Raw genomic sequence first — 19,027 nt, forward strand, 5'->3', positions numbered from 1 at the left:
TCCAAAACACTTTCGAAAGTTTCTCTCTCACATACAGAAGTCCCGAAACAATTATGAAACCTCTCTGGTATTACTTTGACAATCCCGGAAAATTCCAATTTCATTATCTGAAACACATACCATATATATATATATATATAACACTTATATAAATTCTTAGAAAGTTTAAATTACTTTAAACGTGTGATCCACTCATGACTCCCAACTCCTTCAGATCATAACCAACAGCCGGACTCTGTGATGGCTCATGTGCGTACTCGAATAACTTCAAACACGCCTTTGGTTATACATATTTCATTATCTATTGCTTCGTGATATACTGAAAGCCTAAGGCGAGACTTTGGTATCCCCATGATTAAACTCCTGATCACTATACAAGTTATCCTTGTTCCGGTTTCATTATTATTTATGTCGTATTCCAATGTTCTCGTGATTACTATCACAATGTGTTTGGCTACACGATAGAGGGAAACTGTAATATTGAGAGGGTCCAGACCATATCTCTTCGTAGTCGGAGGAGCAATATCCTAGTTTTGGACTATACTCGCCGCACGCACACTTTCTGATGTAGTTGAAAGCTGGAGGTCACATTTATAATCACCCTCTTCAGGTCAATGTTTGATTAGTTCAAAGTATATCTTCTGGTGTGTATGTACTTGATATCCTCGTGGTCTAAGGACTTTTACATATGGTCAACACATAAAGCTAATACTAACAACCATCGACTACGTGTCTCATAGCATATCATACATAAGGGGTCGGTCCAGTGCCCTTGTTCTTCAAACAATGCACTCTCATTGTTGATGGAATTCTTGTAACAATGACTATGCCCATGACAAGAAAACATAGTCATCATTCAAGAAATGAGCTAGTTCTAGATGCATGACTAGGAACAACTTCTGTGTTTATCTCTTTAAAGATGCTTATGAGTTTTCCTTTAAATACCATATTCAAGGCTAAAAAATAAACATTAATCATAAACTGATAGTTAAATAATAATATTTATTATTGGCTCTAAGGCATAAGTCCTTCAAATACAGCCCAGCGTGGTCAGGCGCGTGGGCCCTGACTCCGATGAGGTGAGTGGTCGACTCTCTCATCTCTCTCTGTTTTCTTGTCCGGGTCGAGAGTGAGGTGGGAGAGAATGTTCTTTTCAGCAAGAGAAAGTGTTTTATAGATAGGAGAAGAACCAAACACAAGCATCCACAAACAAACAACACCAAGGCCAACAAGGCTTAGAAGAAAAAATGGTGTACAACTCACAAAAATCCCACTAGTTTCCACCTCCCCGCCCCCTTTACAATGGCATCCACCACAAGCGCTTATGTATTCGTATTGTTCTTGAAGATCATGTTGTTCGCTAAGTGCCAAGAGGAAGAGAGGTTGCACTTGAGGTTTAATCTATGCCAACCATGAGTCAATTAGCACACGCGGCTACGATTTTAGTAGGCTATCTACAGAAGAAGGAGCCAAGGATAGGTAACCCAAGCCTCTAAGGACCACGAAGCAAATGGTCCTCGCGCACGCAAGGGCATGAAAGGAGGAGGCGATCATTTTTTTCGGAGTCTTGTATGCAGAAAGCGCAAGAGTCATCCATGGTTAGCCCATGATAAAGTCTCTGATCACGTGTCTAACACCTGTTCCACGCCACTTACCAGTCAAATAGTTTGAATTCGAGGGGTGCTTTGCATTTCCAAATTGGGTCATACCATGGTCATAGAGGGCGCCCTTCTTCGTCGGTAGGTGCAAGGGAATTGTACCAAGCACAAGAAAACCAAGCATGGATTTTCTCCTTGGAGAGAATGTGAGGCTAAGGAGGATGGGGATGAAGACGGATGGGACTCACCGACACAAATCTTAACACAATGGTCCAAAGGCGAAGGAGGTGACGAGTACTAATCTAATTCTCATCGAGCCGGGAATTAGCAAAACCGATTGATAGCAAACACAACACAAAACACATCGAAGAAGTCCCCTTCCGCGGGGGGGGGGGGCATCAGTGAGATACCACTCTTGAAGAGCTCAGATTCTAACCTTTGACACTTAGTTTCTGTGAGTCGCGAGAAACTGAATATTTCTGAGGATTAGCTCAGTTCGAGAGGAAGGCGGAAACTGGCACTCTTAGGTAACATTTTATCAAATTCGCTTCTATTGTATCTCCGGGAAAATATAAATTTATATCAATGATTCACACAATTTTGAATATGGGGTTAGCACAGCTTGGTAGCGTGTTTGTTGACTGTGATTTTACAAAATTGCAGTCTAATGAGGAATCTGAAAATCTCATTAGTACGTATCATATGGGTGGAGTGCATTTTTAGCTTTAGTTTGACATTTTTAACTACATATCAACATAAATTATTGTATGTAGCGTGAAGCTAGATCTTAATGCACAACAGGGGGCCTGACTTTCTGGAATCAACCCCATGATCTGATTATGGTTACTAAAACGATCGCATTGGATATAATTTTCAGTTGTGTACCCAAATCATTTAGCGGTTAATCGATGACCACTTCCAAAGATGTGATTTTGTTTTCGTTGAAGATGAGATTTTATAGTTGCACGCGCTTAAACCGGAGGCTCCATTCCTCCGCGATTCCCTCCGTAGCCATGTTACCCTTTCAATTCTAAACACGCCATTACACTCGTCGTCGTTGTCGTCGGGTGCAACTGCAACTCGCCGGCTCTTCGTTCTCACCTGATTGTTGCCAGTTGGGCTGCCTATAAATGCCATCCCGCCCAGCGATCAAGACACAAACAGGAGTACAGCAAGTACACATATCGTACAAGTCTAAGGAGGTTCATACTGGTACAACATGGCTAGCGTCAGCACCAATGCCGTCGCGCTGGTCGCACTCCTCTCGATGCTAGTCCCGTCCGCCCGTTCTGCAGTCGACTACAGCATCTCCGCCGCTAGATCCTACAACTCCGGCTGGCTCCCCGCCAAGGCCACCTGGTACGGCCGCCCCAACGGCGCCGGCCCCGACGACAACGGTACGCTCATACGCAATAGCGGCGCAATGTCGTTCTTGCATCACGCAGTTATTTTGCAGGTAGTATAATAATGCCGATCGATTTATTTGCAGGTGGTGCTTGCGGCTTCAAGAACGTGAACCAGTACCCGCTCTCCGCCATGACGTCCTGCGGCAACGAGCCCCTGTTCCAGGGCGGCGCCGGCTGCGGCACCTGCTACCAGGTACTTACTACCACGCGTGTTGACGACGGCAATGTCAGCTAACGACAATGTGTCAATGTCGATTAATTTAGTTGATGCTGATCACTAATGATTAATTAGCTTGGTCAAACTCAAACCAATGCCGATTATTGTTAAGTAATCTGCCATGTTCGGGAGTATATACATGGGGACGCTGACCTTTGTCGATGGGTGTTTCAGATACGATGCACGAGAGCCAACAACCCTTCGTGCTCCGGCCAGACCAAGACGGTGGTGATCACCGACATGAACTACTACCCCGTGGCCAAGTACCACTTCGACCTCAGCGGCACGGCGTTCGGCGCGCTCGCGATGCCGGGCCGGAACGACCAGCTCCGGCACGCCGGCATCATCGACATGCAGTTCAGGAGGGTGCCCTGCAACTTCGCCGGCATGAAGCTGGGCTTCTACGTCCTGCGGGGCGCCAACCCCAACTACCTCCCGGTGCTGGTGCAGTACGCCAACCGGGACGGCACCGTCGTGAAGATGGACCTCATGCGCTCCAGGAACAGCCGCCCCACGGGGCGATGGGAGCCCATGTACCGCTCCTGGGGCTCCGTCTGGCGCTGCGACTCCAGGGACGCGCTGCTGGGGCCGCTCTCCCTGCGCGTCACAAGCGAGTCCGGCAAGACGCTCGTCGCCAACAATGTCATCCCCAATGGCTGGAAGGGCGACACCAGCTACTCATCTAACGTCCAGTTCCGTTGATTCACCTACTCACCCGATCTAGGCTGAGTCAATCGTTTATTCGTTTTGCCGGTGTCATATGTGATCTTCGATTCGCTATATAGTGTTAAACTGTTAACTGGGTAATTTCAAGTGCCCGATTGTGTGTATACGGGAAATATAAGGAACTAAGCAAGTGGAGTAGAGTATCCATGTGATTATGAAACGAGATGAATATGTGGAATATGGCAGGTTGTATTATTGCGCATCGAGCGTGGGTATATCTATACCTACTAATAAAGGAAGGAAGGTTTCTCCCCATTATTTTCGTCCGTTTTGTATTTGCCCTTATTTCCTTGTCTAAATTACACGCACGGCCACCGCCTATGTTAAAATATTGGTTCTTATGGCCGCTTCGTTCACACGCGAGGCATCTATCCAAACCTCCTCCCTAGCCAGGATCCTAGGTTCCGCCCGCCGCCGCCGCCGCTCATTCCGGCCATCACGTCGCCTCCGCCAACGGGACGGAAAGGAATCGATTGCTTACCAGCGTTCTTAACTTCAGCCGGAAAGGAAACGATTGGATCGATCGACTAGATCGACGAACAACAGCGCGTGCAACCACGGATCGGTCGCAAAACAACTCTATCAATCCTTGGCAAGGAAGAGGACTAGAGTCTACAGGGCCTGCTCTCCGTTCAGCTCCCGGCGGGGCGAGCCGGGCACGCAGGTGGCGCCACGCGTTCCGTCGTTGAGGCGGGCTCAAGGAAGGGGACTGCAGGCTCGAGCTGGGAGGGGCGGGCGGTGCTGCCGGCCGGACGGCCGTCGGCCACGAGGGGGGAAGCTCGAGGCATGAAACGCAGGCGGCGCAGCGCGTTCCGCCGATCGACCGGGATCGAGGAAGGGGATTATAGGAGGTAGCGTAATCCAGATCCATCACGCCGCGGCGCACTCCGGATCAGCCGTTAGGCTATGCGCGATTGAGAACGAGAACAATGTGCTGAAGCTGTTGGCGAGGATTGGTGCCGAGCTGCAGTTCGCATGAATGAAGTACGCGGACGAGGCCTGCAGACGATGCAGGGGCCGCTATACGAGTTGACGGAGGAGAGCATATGGCTGAGTGATGCAAATGCAAAGGTGGAGCCGTGGGCTGCTTTGGTCTCTGAATTGGATGACTTCAGGGCTGGGAAGCATAGGAGCATCGTCCATGATGGTACCTGACATAAGCTTGCTTGATGTTTTCGTTCAAATTTAGAAGTTGGATTCAGGATTTGTTTTGTAGAGATGAACGCCAAGTTTCCTATATATGTCAAAATTAATGCGGCAGGTATTTGCTTTCATAATGTAAAAAAGGAAGATATATCCATTGGTGTTGTTTTACATCCTAGGTCGACCACATGACTCTATAAAGCTGCTGGTGTGGATCAATAAAAAATCCTCCTTCAAGAAGTGTGCGGCGCCAATCAGATGTGTCTACAGACATTATTTTCTTGTCAGAAGAAAGAAAGGAAGATAAAGGTACATCATTTTTTCCATGTGCCTAAAAATATTTAATATAATCAATCAGTATTTAAACTAATGTCATGTTATTTTTATTATATTCCATTTTGAGTATCTCGAAATAACTCGGTGATTTAGTGTACTGCCGTGGACTTTTTTATATACTTCCTTGTCCAGCAAATCACCAACCTACGCTTTTTTTTCAACGGGCACATTGACCAGATTATACTGTGTATCATATATGGAGTTGCAGGGTATGTTAAATCACTTGACTTCGAAAATCTGAAGATACAAGTGTCGCTCAGTATAGAACTTTTTGATTTTTCATTTATCGTTATATGCAGATATCTAAACTGGCATTTACATTTAAGAAGCTTACTTTCAGCAGCAACAGAAAACAACCTCATTGCAAACCATAGGTTTTCTGTAGTATTTATGTTCATTGGCCATCAAGAAGCCGTAGTGACCCGTTCAAAAAAAAGTCGCAGTGGGGTAAAATGCCACCTTGTTTCTGAGGGAACGATGATTATTTTCTTTTTCGGAGCATGTGAGAGTAGAGGGCTCTAATTGGGTGAAACCTAACATAATTTAAATGGTATGGAATTAAAATCTAGGTGAAATCTAAGATGTTTGTAATGCTAATTTTAGACATATGAAAGAACAAGTGCTATTCTTAAATGGTGGTAAATGCTTTCAAGATATGGGTCTTTTTGAGCATGTATCCGTTAGTTTCGACCCGTTGCATCGCACGGGCAAATTTTCCTAGTCTATACCTAATAATAAAGGGAGGATTGTTTCCTTGGTCCAACACTTTTTTGGACCGATTTACCCTTCCACCAAATCACATACAACGCACTATTGCCATCAAACCGTTTTATTCTTTTTTTTCCAGTCCATGAAGAAGGGGAGGAGAAGATCCATCAATTGATTTCCTCGAGACAGGATCGAGGCGAATCACCCACGGCAAGGAACGTGTCTAATCGGACGAGGAGGGCTCGATCAGGTGCGGCGGGAGGGAAAACGAAGACATGGCCGGGCGAGGATCTAGGGCGGCGGCGGAGCACACACGGCCAGGGCGACGCCACGCAGGAAAGGTAAAGCGAAGCCGTGATCTGAGGAGAACACCGCGCAGGTGCCGCAGCTCTGACGACTCCGCCCCGGCGAGCAGGGACCCTGACGCGTCCAAGATAAGCTCGACCATCTGCGCGACCGTTGTCCGATGCTTGTGTGATGCCAGTCGACTGCACGGCCGCGCCGCACCGTCTCTCTGATTCCCGGGCACCTCTGGTGCGGCCTCCACCACTGCCTCCGCGCGTGCCGGCCGGACATCCACGCAATCCTTCAATCCCGATGTGTGCGCGCACATGAAGCTCAGCCCAGGCCACTGCTTTGGTCTCTTCGCTAGCTAATGTGGTTTGATGCTAGCATGTTTGCAACATTGTTTGCTGCAAGCTGATGTTGTTTTCAAATTTCTGTATTTTTCTTTCAATTTGGAATGTCCTAATTTTCGCTAAGCTAGAAAATTGAATTTGAATTATAGGTTTGGAAATTTTGAATTGATTATTGAAATTATTTTTGAGTCAATGATTATTTGTTACAATTTATACGTAACATTAATCCAATTGTAGGCACTGTCATCGCCTAAGTGATAAAAATGGTTCACACCGTCCCGATCGCACACATGGATAAACAGAGGAGCTTCGTACAACGCTTGTGGGATGGCTAATAAGAAAAGGAGAGAAATCACATGAATATAGGAGATGTTGCCTGTCACTGTATCATCCAAGGAGATAAGATTGTCTCCAAGTCAACGGAAACAAAATGAGAAGATATGGACAGGCTCCATAGCGATAAACTTAGGGAAGAGACGAAGGAGGTAGGGTGAGATCTACTGGGTTCAACGAAAACAAAATGAGAGAATATGGACAGGCTTCATAGCGATCAACTTAGGGAAGGGACGAAGGAGGTAGGACGAGATCTACTGGGTTGGGCAACCTCACGTGTTAAAAAGAAAAGGAGGAGAGAAAAGATGTGGTCCATCTGAAACAAGTTTCTTTTATCCTTTTTTTGTTTTATTTCAGTATAGGTTGTTTTGTTGTATATATATGTTTCAGGGTTTAAGGATAGTCAAAATAAATACTGCAATTTTTTTGATTTTTTTAAAAGCTTCAACCGATAGAGGACAAAAGTATAAAATATGATATAGTTCATTTTCTATTATAGCGCCGTAGCAACGCACGGGTTTTGTGCTAGTATGTATAAGATCAGGTAGATTTGCCTCTACTCGGATAACGATTACCTAAGTTCGTTGTTTCCTTATATAGGTGAAGGATTACATCGTGAGGGAGAGGAGAGAGATAAGACGTATACGGTACAACCTCATATACATGTGTAAAATATTTCTATCTCTAACACCCTCTTTTAATCATAACTTTCTCAAGTTGAGATTAAATCTAAACTCTTCAAAACTCCTCACAGAAAGTGGCTTTGTGAAACCATCAGCCATTTGATCTTTCGAAGGAATGAACCGAATCTCAAGTTGTTTCTTCAGCACTCGTTCTCTAACGAAGTGAAAATCTGTCTCAACGTGGTTAGCTCTTGCATGAAACATTGAATTTGCAGACAAATATGTAGCTTCCAAGTTATCACACCACAAGCAAGGCGTTTGGTTCAGTTTGATTCATATTATTTCTGCTGTGGAATTAGCCACTGATTTATACTTTGCCTTAGTGCTGGACCTCGAAACTGTAGCTTGCTTCTTGGCACTCTGAGAAATCAGTTTTGGTCCAAAAAGCACAGCAAAACCTCCACTAGATTTTCTATCATCTATGCATCCAGCCCAATCTGCATCGGAAAAGGCACTGACCAAAGTAGAAGTTGACTTCATGAATGTTAGCCCCATGCTCACTATATGCTTCACATATCTGAGTATGCGCTTTGTAGCTGTCCAGTGTACAGTAGTTGGAGCTTGTAGATACTGACACACTTTGTTGACTGCACACGATATATCAGGTCTTGTGAGAGTAAGATACTGCAACGCTCCTACCATGAACCTGTAATTAGTACTATCTTCAAGACCTAACAGATCTCCCTCCCTTGTTGTTATCTTCTCAGAAAACGAAAGAGGTGTGGGGCAACCAGAACAGTGAGTCATACCAACACGGGCAAGAACATCTTGAGCATATTTTTCTTGACTGAGAAGTAGACCATAAGGAACCGTGTGAACCTCGAGGCCCAAAAAATAATGAAGATTGCCAAGATCCTTGAGGGAAAATTCCTTGCTAAGATTCTGGAGGAGAACATCAGTAGCAGCTAGCACTAGTAGGAAAAGCCTCATCAGTGGCGCACCAAAAATGGATTCTGTGGTGCATAGGAGGTGCGCCACAGAAACTTCGCCACAAAAATAAGGTTTCTGTGGCGCACCGGCCCATGCGCCACATAATTAAGGTTTCTGTGGCGCACTTGTGCTTAGGTGCGCCACAGAAACGCGTGCGCCACAGAATTGGTTTTCAGTGCGCCACAGAATTTGCTTGTATTATACACGATTTTGTGCTGCCTGCTATACACATGCAGTTTATAGACAGCAGTTTATAGACAACAATATACAGGTTATATACAGCAACATTCAGATATAATATAAATATCATGTACATTGCACAGATATAACATAGACATCATCATCACATTACTTAGAGCCCGATCGAGATACATATATAGTGGCAAGTGTCAAATGTTTTGCATACAACTCTTAATTCATACAAAATTCACAATTTCGAGATACAAAGTAGTCTTCATCCGGTTCCTCCTTTGCTCCCTCATCTCTACCCACCAGGCTCGCTTGAATCGGGGTCTTCATCCAGTTCCTACTATGATGAAAATGGAAGAAAGTGAGACCAACAAGTCCGATGCACAAGAGAAATGGAATAAATGCCTCATACATCGTTGGTCAACACAAATATTAACATTCAGGGATGGTGTAAGTGAGTCCAGGTAGGATGCACAAGAGATTGATATTTGTGCTATCTTACCAGGCTCACTTACGCCACCCCCGAGTGTACGGTGACCAAACATTTTAATCATCGGCATTTTGAAAATCTCAAAGCAAATGGAATGACAAAATGGAATAAGTGCCTCATACATTGTTGGTCAACACAAATACTATGGTCAGAAACCATAGTTGCAGTATACACCACCGTATACTTTGCAGAAGGGCCCCCTTTCCCCGGCCGGTGTTCCGTGAACGGGTGCTTGACGACACAACAACGCCGATCTGCATCTCCGGCGTAGAACCACGGCAGTCCCTCGCTGTCCAGTGAACGAGTCCTTGATGCAAAGACCGTGCCGGCCTGCCCAGCATTATGCCGGGCCGTGTAGCGCGCTCAAGCCGTGTGTCCCGCGCCCGCATCGTTCGCTTCTTGCCCGGTGAACCAATAGGCTGATCGTTGGAATAAGGAAACCGATGACGGCCGGTCGCAAGATTAAATTGCGATCGGCCATCATCGGCTTCCTTATTCCAACGATTAGTCTATTCGTTCACCGGGCAAAAAGGCGAAGAGTGTAGGGCGCGTGAGACACGGCCTGAAGCGCGGCAACAGGGGTCGGCATGATGCTAGGGAGGCTGGCACCGGCTTGGCATTAAGGACTCGTTCTCGTACTGGACGGCGAGAGAAGAAAAGTGGTGATGCACCGGAGAGGCAGGTCGGCGTTGTTGTCTAGTCAAGGACTCGTTCAAGAAACGGCGGCCAGGGAAAGAGGGCCCGTCTACAAAGTATATTGCGGCGTATAGGTGACCAAACATTCTAATCATCGGCACTAAAATGGAAGAAAGAGCCAAGTGATATCTCAACTAGATATCATATGCCTCATACTTTGTTGGTCGAAACAAATATTAACATCTAGGGATGGAGTAAGTGAGGCCAGGTAGGATGCACAAGATATTAATATTTGTGCCATCACACCAAGCCTCACTTGCTCCACCCCCGAGTGTACGAGTGATCGACCAACCATCTAATCATCGGCAAGTACAAAAACTGTAGGGATTCGTTGCATAGAAAACAAAAAATTTCCTACCGCGAGAACGCAATCCAAGCCAAGATGCAATCTAGAAGACGGGAGCAACGAGGGGATGATCAAGACTAACCCTTGAAGATTTCCAAAGCCTATAAGAGTAGGTTCTTATTGCTGCGGTAGACGATCACTTGCCGCTTGCAAAAGCGCGTAGAAGATCTTGATCACGGTGCCACGATCGGGCAGCACCTCCGTACTCGGTCACACGTTCGGTGTTGATGAAGACGACGTCCTTCTCCCCGTTCTAGCGGGCAGCGGAAGTAGTAGCTCCTCCTTGAATCCGGCAGCACGACGGCGTGGTGGCGGTGGCGATGGAGAACTCCGGCGGAGCTTCGCTAAGCGTGCGGGACCTGGGATTCCTTCCCCTTAGGGCTGGCCGGCCATGCTAGTGGAGTCCCTCCGGGACTCCACCTTCCATAGTGCCATTCTTCCGGACTTTTCTAGAACCTTCTAGAACCTGCCATAAATGCATCGGATCATTTCCAAACTTGGAATATGACTTCCTATATATGAATCTTATTCTCCGGACCATTCCGGAACTCCTCGTGATGTCCGGGATCTCATCCGGGACTCCGAACAAATATTCGAACTCCATTCCATATTCAAGTTCTACCATTTCAACATCAAACCTTAAGTGTGTCACCCTACGGTTCGTGAACTATGCGGACATGGTTGAGTACTCTCTCCGACCAATAACCAATAGCGGGATCTGGAGATCCATAATGGCTCCCACATATTCAACGATGACTTCAGTGATCGAATGAACCATTCACATACGATACCAATTCCCTTTGTCACGCGATATTTTACTTGTCCGAGGTTTGATCATCGGTATCACTCTATACCTTGTTCTCCCACTTGCACTAGAGTCAATAATCTAGTTTACATTTGTAAAGATATAACACCTTGGCCTTCTGGTGCTTTATCATGTTTTGCTCACGGGAGAGGTTTTAGTCAACGGATCTGACATGCTCAGAAACGTATGTATTTTGTAATTCATTTGCGTCTCAACGCATCACTCATTTCCAAATGAGTCGGCATTAAATATGTTTGGTCTTTCTGGTGGAACCTTAATTCCGCGGTCTGAAATATGTCACTAATATTGTCACACACAATATAGCTTCAAAGTTCTGACTCTGTCGAACTACACCAAGTTCTCAAAGAACCTCTTGACTTTAACATCCTTTGTCATTGTCAAAACAATGACATACTCTGCCTTCTTTTGTAGAATCCGTCATAATATTTAGAACTCTTCTAAATCTAGCATAGACAACTTCTAGCTTATTTGTGCTATCTTTTAAACATCACTTAGTCTAATTTGAGATTGAAAATTTTATTTTCATATGTAACAAAACAAATATCGGTGCAACACCCTACAGCGATTTGTTTGTCATTTCTTCATACAAAACTATATATATATATATATATATATATATATATCCTTGATTCTTCTTAAGTACTCAAGAATATTCTTACTGTTTTTCAATGATCATCACATGAATCATTCTGGTACATGCTCATAACATTTTTAAAAGCACATGACATCTGATTGTGTACATATTATTTGTGATCTATAATCACTCATGTGTTTTTACTCATTGAGTGTCAGATACACTCAAGTCTTGTTAAACCTTCACATGACCAGAACATTTCTTTAATATTTTTATATTGAACTACTTCAATATCCATTCTATGTACTTTGACTAAACTTATTATGTGTTTCAATCTATCTTCATAGATCTTGACACTAAATATGTTTCAGTCCATATACTTTCATTGAAGTTAATTTTCAATGAAACCTTTTAATCAAGTATTACATCATTTATAACCAACTATATGTCATCTACATAAAGTATTATAAATATGTCTTAGCGCTCCCACTTAATTTCTTGAAAATGCAAGCCTCTTCATCGTTTCTGATGAAATCAAAAACTCTTTGACTATTTCATCTGGTGAAGATTCCAACTCCGTGATACTCACTTCATCTAATTGAAGTTCGTATACCTATCTAGTATTCTACGGACTAGCAAAACAATTGGTCTTGTATACACCTTTAATACATACTTCTGTTAAGTAGTGTATTTTGCCATCCTACTAGCATATCTCATAAAAGAAATATGTAGTGATTACTAGAATAATCCACATAGACTATAAGCATTGCTACGGAAGATCTAATATTATCGTAGTCAACTCTTTGAACTTTGTCGTAAAGAACTTTTCGACAGTTGAGCTTCTTCAAGGATATTTCATCCAAGTCCATCAATTTCATAGATCCATTTACTTTCAAAAAGTATTCATCTATCTTGGATTTCATGGCGTATAGCCATTTTAACGGAGTTAGGGCCCATCATAACTTCTTTGTTTGTAGTTGGTTTATCATTGTTCAAAAACAATCCTTTGTCCATAAATCATTTATTTGATCACAAAGTAAACCATACCTACAAGGTTCAATATATACTTTGATCTCCATGGCTAAAACACTTTGTAGTCATGGGAGCCATGATCGTCGTGGCCGCTTCCGAAACCAATTTCCGATGCTGCGCTACTCTGATCATTATGCTCAGGTTCATAAACCTTATCAAATTATATTGTCCTCCCACTCAAAAAATTTCACTAGAAACAATTTCTCGGAAATAAAAAACATTGACAAACACTTTTGTCTTTGTCTCGTGGGAAGAATTCCCAATTAAATCTCTGGGATAATCAACAAAGACATTCATCCGATTTTGGTTGTAAACTCTTAGACCAAAATTTAAAGAAAAGACTATTAGGGTTTATACCCATACCATAACTTGTATGGTGTCATTTCAACGGATTATGATGATGCTCTATTCAGTGTAAAAGCGGTAGTCACTAAAGCATAATCCACAAAAATATAATGGCATCAATATTTTATCTCATCATTGATCCAACAAGGTTTGGATACATCTCTTGGATACTTCATCATCACTATGATACTCCAAGAAACGTGAGTTGTAGAACAATTTCATAACTCTCTTAGATGTTCGCTAAAACTCGTAATTCAAATATTTCTACCATGATCCAATCATAGATATTTGACTTTTCTATTACGATGATTTCCACTTCATGCTGAAATTTATTTGAATCCATTCAAATGTTTCAAACTTCTTTCTTATCGAATATATCCACATATATATACTCAATTCATTGTTTGAAGTTTTCATGAAGTAGAAGAATCTCCCGCACATAACTATGCCCAGTGAACCACATACATCATCATGTATGTTTTCACTAAGTTAGTTGCCCGTTCAACTCTTGGCCTATGAACGGTATTTTAATCATTCTCTTTAGAAAAGATTTGCAAGCGCCAAATGATTCAAAAATCAAATGACTCCAAAAATCCATTTGCATGGAGTTCCTTCATGCGTTCCTTTCTAACATGACCTAAATGGCGGTTCCACAAATAAGTGGAATTCAAATCATTTGCCTTATGGCATTTTAGCGTCGGTGTTATGTATGTGTGTTTCACCATTAAGATTTATAATAACTTATCCATCGTACATGGAGTAATGTCATAATTTGAACAACTCATTGTTTTCATTTGACCAGAGCAAAATAACAATTATTAAGTTCTTTATTATAAATTCTAAGGGCTAGATAGAATGCTAACGACGAACATAATAACACTTTATTTTGTTCCAGACGTGCATTCCTATCATATTCCTTGTCAGTCACTTAGGCCATTGTATTCTTGTATTGCGTTGTTTTGTATGACACTTCATACCAACCAACATAGTACTAATACCCAAGAATTTCATAGTGTGACTTAACTAGGAATACAACCATAACATGTATATCATTTATATACACCTGAGCTAGACTTTCTAGTCTTTTTTTTTCTTTTTGCCAAAATATCTTTTGCAGCTTTCTCTTTTAGCTTTCCTCATTATTCAGAAAAACACTTTAACATTATTAACTTCTAGGTTTGTTGGTCAAATACCAATAACCTTGAGGTTCTTACTTTAAGTTTATCATCATATGACAAGTGTTTCAGATTTCACTATTAGTAACTTTGTAATATGATGAACAATTTCACTCATAATTTTATCCATTATATCATGACGACTTTCCGAGACCATGTCTTTACATGCTAGGCTCGTAAAGTTTTAACCTTGGTATTAGCATGTGCAAATCTGGCTTGTACCCGTTGTATGCACACGTAGAATCTATCACACCCGATCATCACGTGATGCTTCGAAACGACGAGTCTTAGCAACGGTGCATACTAAGGATGATAACTTCATGGATATGCGAATATTACTAGTGCCCCAATAGTTGGAGGATTGTGACGCCTGGCGTTTTCAACCTTCATACATTCCCATAAAACTTATGAGTTTATGTAGTCTCAACAAATTTATATTCTATCATCTTGCAATAAGGTCTTAGATATCACATATATCTCATACCTTGATTATTTGTGAAAACTAAATTTTCAGCTCCTTACTTTTCAAACAGATTTGAACTTCAAGTTTCACGGAGACAAGATAACTTTAGATACTAATTGAAACCATAGCTCTTTGAATCAACAATGTGAGGTTTACTAAAAGTTTGCAATAGGACTTAATCAATTCTTGATTCTTTAACAATACGGTACCAATCCGTAAAGTTTCTTGTCAGATTTTTAACAGTATTTCTATCTCAATTACAAGACTAGCGTATAGTAGTAAACGGATGCCAATACTACAAAATTAATTCAAAATACTACTCAGATTATGTTTATGATAATTAGTTCATGTTTTAATCTAATTACTAATGAACTCCCACTTAATACAACATCCCTCATAGTTGTTAAGTGGTACACGATCCAAATCCACTACACCAAAACCGATCATCACGTGAGATGATGTAGCTTCAATGGTGAACATCAACATGTTGATCATATCATCCATATGACTCGTGTTCAACCTTTCGGTTTCCGTTGTCCCGAGGCCATGTCTGTACATGCTAGGCTCGTCAAGCAAACCCAAGTATTCCGCGTGTGCAACATGGCTTACACCCGTTGTATGTGAACGTTGATTCTATCACATCCGATCATCACGAGATGCTTCGAAACGACGAACTGTACAACGGTGCATACGAGGGGAGAACACTTTATTATCTTGATATTAATGTGAGGGATCATCTTATAATGCTACCGTCGCGTTCTAAGAAAAATAAGATGCATAAAGGATTAACATCACATGCAATTCATATGTGATATGATATGGCCCTTTTGTCTTTGCGCCTTTGATCTTCATCTGCAAAGCACGGACATGATCTCCATCATCAACGGGCATGATCTCCATCATCTTCGGCGTAGCGTCAAGGTTCATGGCGCCGTCTTCTTGGTTGTTCACCTCATGTAGCAACTATTACAACTACTTTGAAATACTACTCAACATGAAATTTAAAGACAACCATAAGGCTCCTGCCGGTTGCCACAATACAATAATGATCATCTCATACATATTCATCATCACATTATGGCCATATCACATCACCAAACCCTGCAAAAACAAGTTAGACGTCTCTAATTTGGTTTGCATATTTTACGTGGTTTAGGGTTTTCGAGTAAGATCTAATCTACCTACGAACATGAACCACAACGGTGATACTAGTGTTGTCAATAGAAGAGTAAACTGAATCTTCACTATAGTAGGAGAGAAAGACACCCGCAAAGCCTCTTATGCAATAAAGTTGCATGTCGAACGAGGAACAAGTCTCATGAACGCGGTCATGTAAAGTTAGTCCGAGCCGCTTCATCCCACTATGCCACAAAGATGCAAAGTACTCAAACTAAAGACAACAAGAGCATCAATGCCCACAAAACCATTGTGTTCTACTCGTGCAACCATCTATGCATAGACACAGCTCTGATACCACTGTAGGGATTCGTTGCATAGAAAACAAAAAATTTCTTACCGCGAGAACGCAATCCAAGCCAAGATGCAATCTAGAAGACGGGAGCAACGAGGGGATGATCAAGACTAACCCTTGAAGATTTTCAAAGCCTATAAGAGTAGGCTCTTATTGCTGCGGTAGACGATCACTTGCCGCTTGCAAAAGCGCGTAGAAGATCTTGATCACGGTGCCACGATCGGGCAGCACCTCCGTACTCGGTCACACGTTCGGTGTTGATGAAGACGACGTCCTTCTCCCCGTTCCAGCGGGCAGCGGAAGTAGTAGCTCCTCCTTGAATCCAGCAGCACGACGGCGTGGTGGCGGTGGCGATGGAGAACTCCGGTGGAGCTTCGCTAAGCGTGCGGGAGAGGTGGAGGAGAGGGGGCGGCTAGGGTTTGGGAGAGGGGTGGCCGGCCACTAAGGGGGTGCGGCCAAGCTGTGGCTTTGTGGTGGCCGGCCCCCTCCCCTATGCCCCTCATTATATAGGTGGAAGCCCCAAGAGTTGTAGTCCAAGTCTTCGAATAAGACCCCAACACCAAAACTTCCCAAAGGTGGGAAACCTACTCAAGGGGGGAGTCCTACCCAAGGTGGGACTCCCACCTTTCCTTAGGTGGGGTGGCCGGCCACCATGGGTGGAATCCACCTGGGGTTCCTTCCCCTTAGGGCTGGCCGGCCATGCTAGTGGAGTCCCTCCGGGACTCCACCTTCCATAGTGCCATTCTTCCGGACTTTTCTAGAACCTTCTAGAACCTGCCATAAATGCACCGGATCATTTCCAAACTTGGAATATGACTTCCTATATATGAATCTTATTCTCCGGACCATTCCGGAACTCCTCGTGATGTCCGGGATCTCATCCGGGACTCCGAACAAATATTCGAACTCCATTCCATATTCAAGTTCTACCATTTCAACATCAAACCTTAAGTGTGTCACCCTACGGTTCGTGAACTATGCGGACATGGTTGAGTACTCTCTCCGACCAATAACCAATAGCGGGATCTGGAGATCCATAATGGCTCCCACATATTCAACGATGACTTCAGTGATCGAATGAACCATTCACATACGATACCAATTCCCTTTGTCACGCGATATTTTACTTGTCCGAGGTTTGATCATCGGTATCACTCTATACCTTGTTCAACCTCGTCTCCCGACAAGTACTCTTTACTCGTACCGTGGTATGTGGTCTCTTATGAACTTATTCATATGCTTGCAAGACATTAGACGACATTCCACCGAGAGGGCCCGGAGTATATCTATCCGTCATCGGGATGGACAAATCCCATTGTTGATCCATATGCCTCAACTCATACTTTCCGGATACTTAATCCCACCTTTATAACCACCCATTTACGCAGTGGCATTTGATGTAATCAAAGTACCTTTCCGATATAAGTGATTTACATGATCTCATGGTCATAAGGACTAGGTAACTATGTATCGAAAGCTTATAGCAAATAACTTAATGACGTGATCTTATGCTACGCTTAATTGGGTGTGTCCATTACATCATTCATATAATGATATAACCTTGTTATTAATAACATCCAATGTTCATGATTATGAAACTAATCATCCATTAATCAACAAGCTAGTTAAGAGGCATACTAGGGACTCTTTGTTGTTTACATATCACACATGTATCAATGTTTCGGTTAATACAATTATAGCATGATATATAAACATTTATCATAAACATAAAGATATATAATAACCACTTTTATTATTGCCTCTTGGGCATATCTCCTTCAAAAACACCAACAAACCAGCAACCATGGTGACATAAGTCAAGATGCTCAAACACACATAGCATGCATGGAGCAGATGCTCCAAAGGGATTATTCATTACTTGGTATATAGACCAAGTGATGCTGGCAAAAGAGAGGCCAATCAAGAACCAAGTAAATCCAAGTAAGTGATAGATATGCCTAAACAAGCAACAACACATAGCATATCCCAACTAACCGGATGAGACAAGTCTTGGTAGCCAACCGAATCACCTAGCACCACCTAGCCTTTTAAAACCACTCGAAACAGTCCTTTTTCTTCAAAGGATACCACAGTGGCATTCATTTACATGATCCCCTACTCGTGGATATCTCTATTTTCATCAAAGCCAACAAGAAATAGAAATTTATCATTACTCAGTTGAGTTCAAAACAACGCTGGGGTACCATACGGGATTATTCATCACTTGGTAGTAACCAAGTGATGTCGGCAAGAGAGAGGCCAAGCCTCGAGCTAGTCAATCCAGTAGAGATGGATATGCATAAGTAAGCAAGAACACATAGCCTATCCAAGTTAACCGGATAAAACCAACCTTGACAGACCAACTTAATAACCTAGCATCACCTAGTCTTTTAAACCATCGAAACTTCCCATTTTCTTCAAAGGATACCACAGTGGCATTCATTTACATGATCCTCTACCGTGGATATCTCTATTTTAGTATACCATCATAAGCATTCCATTTAAATCACACATTTTAGTATCTCGTTCTTATCCAAGTTTTTGCCTCAGCCTTTGCATCATTGGCTGAGCCAAGACATCAAGCATCTGGCCAGGGAGCATTCTTAGGCCAACCAAGAGCAACTACAAATATGTATGTATACAAGCCCACCAGTAGCGCAGTAGCATACCATAAGCTCACAAGAATCCATCAAGTAAATATG

The 19,027-nt window shown here is 42.9% G+C and overlaps 1 protein-coding gene across 1 annotated transcript; it reads left to right on the forward strand.

Annotated features, from left to right (window-relative positions):
- The first annotated feature begins 2,817 nt into the window (after positions 1-2,817).
- Positions 2,818-3,923, forward strand: LOC124652802 (expansin-B2-like). The gene is made up of 3 exons (XM_047191844.1): positions 2,818-2,995; positions 3,088-3,197; positions 3,396-3,923. Exons 1-3 carry the CDS (start codon positions 2,818-2,820, stop codon positions 3,921-3,923), a joined length of 816 nt encoding a protein of 271 aa, XP_047047800.1.
- The last annotated feature ends 15,104 nt before the right edge of the window (positions 3,924-19,027 follow it).

Source organism: Lolium rigidum, chromosome 5 (assembly GCF_022539505.1).
Source record: "Lolium rigidum isolate FL_2022 chromosome 5, APGP_CSIRO_Lrig_0.1, whole genome shotgun sequence".
In the NCBI taxonomy this organism is placed as follows: domain Eukaryota; kingdom Viridiplantae; phylum Streptophyta; class Magnoliopsida; order Poales; family Poaceae; genus Lolium; species Lolium rigidum.

Bases quoted from the DNA above. Each gene is read 5' to 3' on its own strand.
- LOC124652802 (XM_047191844.1), top strand. From the start codon at position 2,818: ATGGCTAGCGTCAGCACCAATGCCGTCGCGCTGGTCGCACTCCTCTCG. The intron at 2,996-3,087 runs GTACGCTCATAC...ATTTATTTGCAG, and splicing joins CGCCGGCCCCGACGACAACG to GTGGTGCTTGCGGCTTCAAG. The intron at 3,198-3,395 runs GTACTTACTACC...TGGGTGTTTCAG, and splicing joins GCTGCGGCACCTGCTACCAG to ATACGATGCACGAGAGCCAA.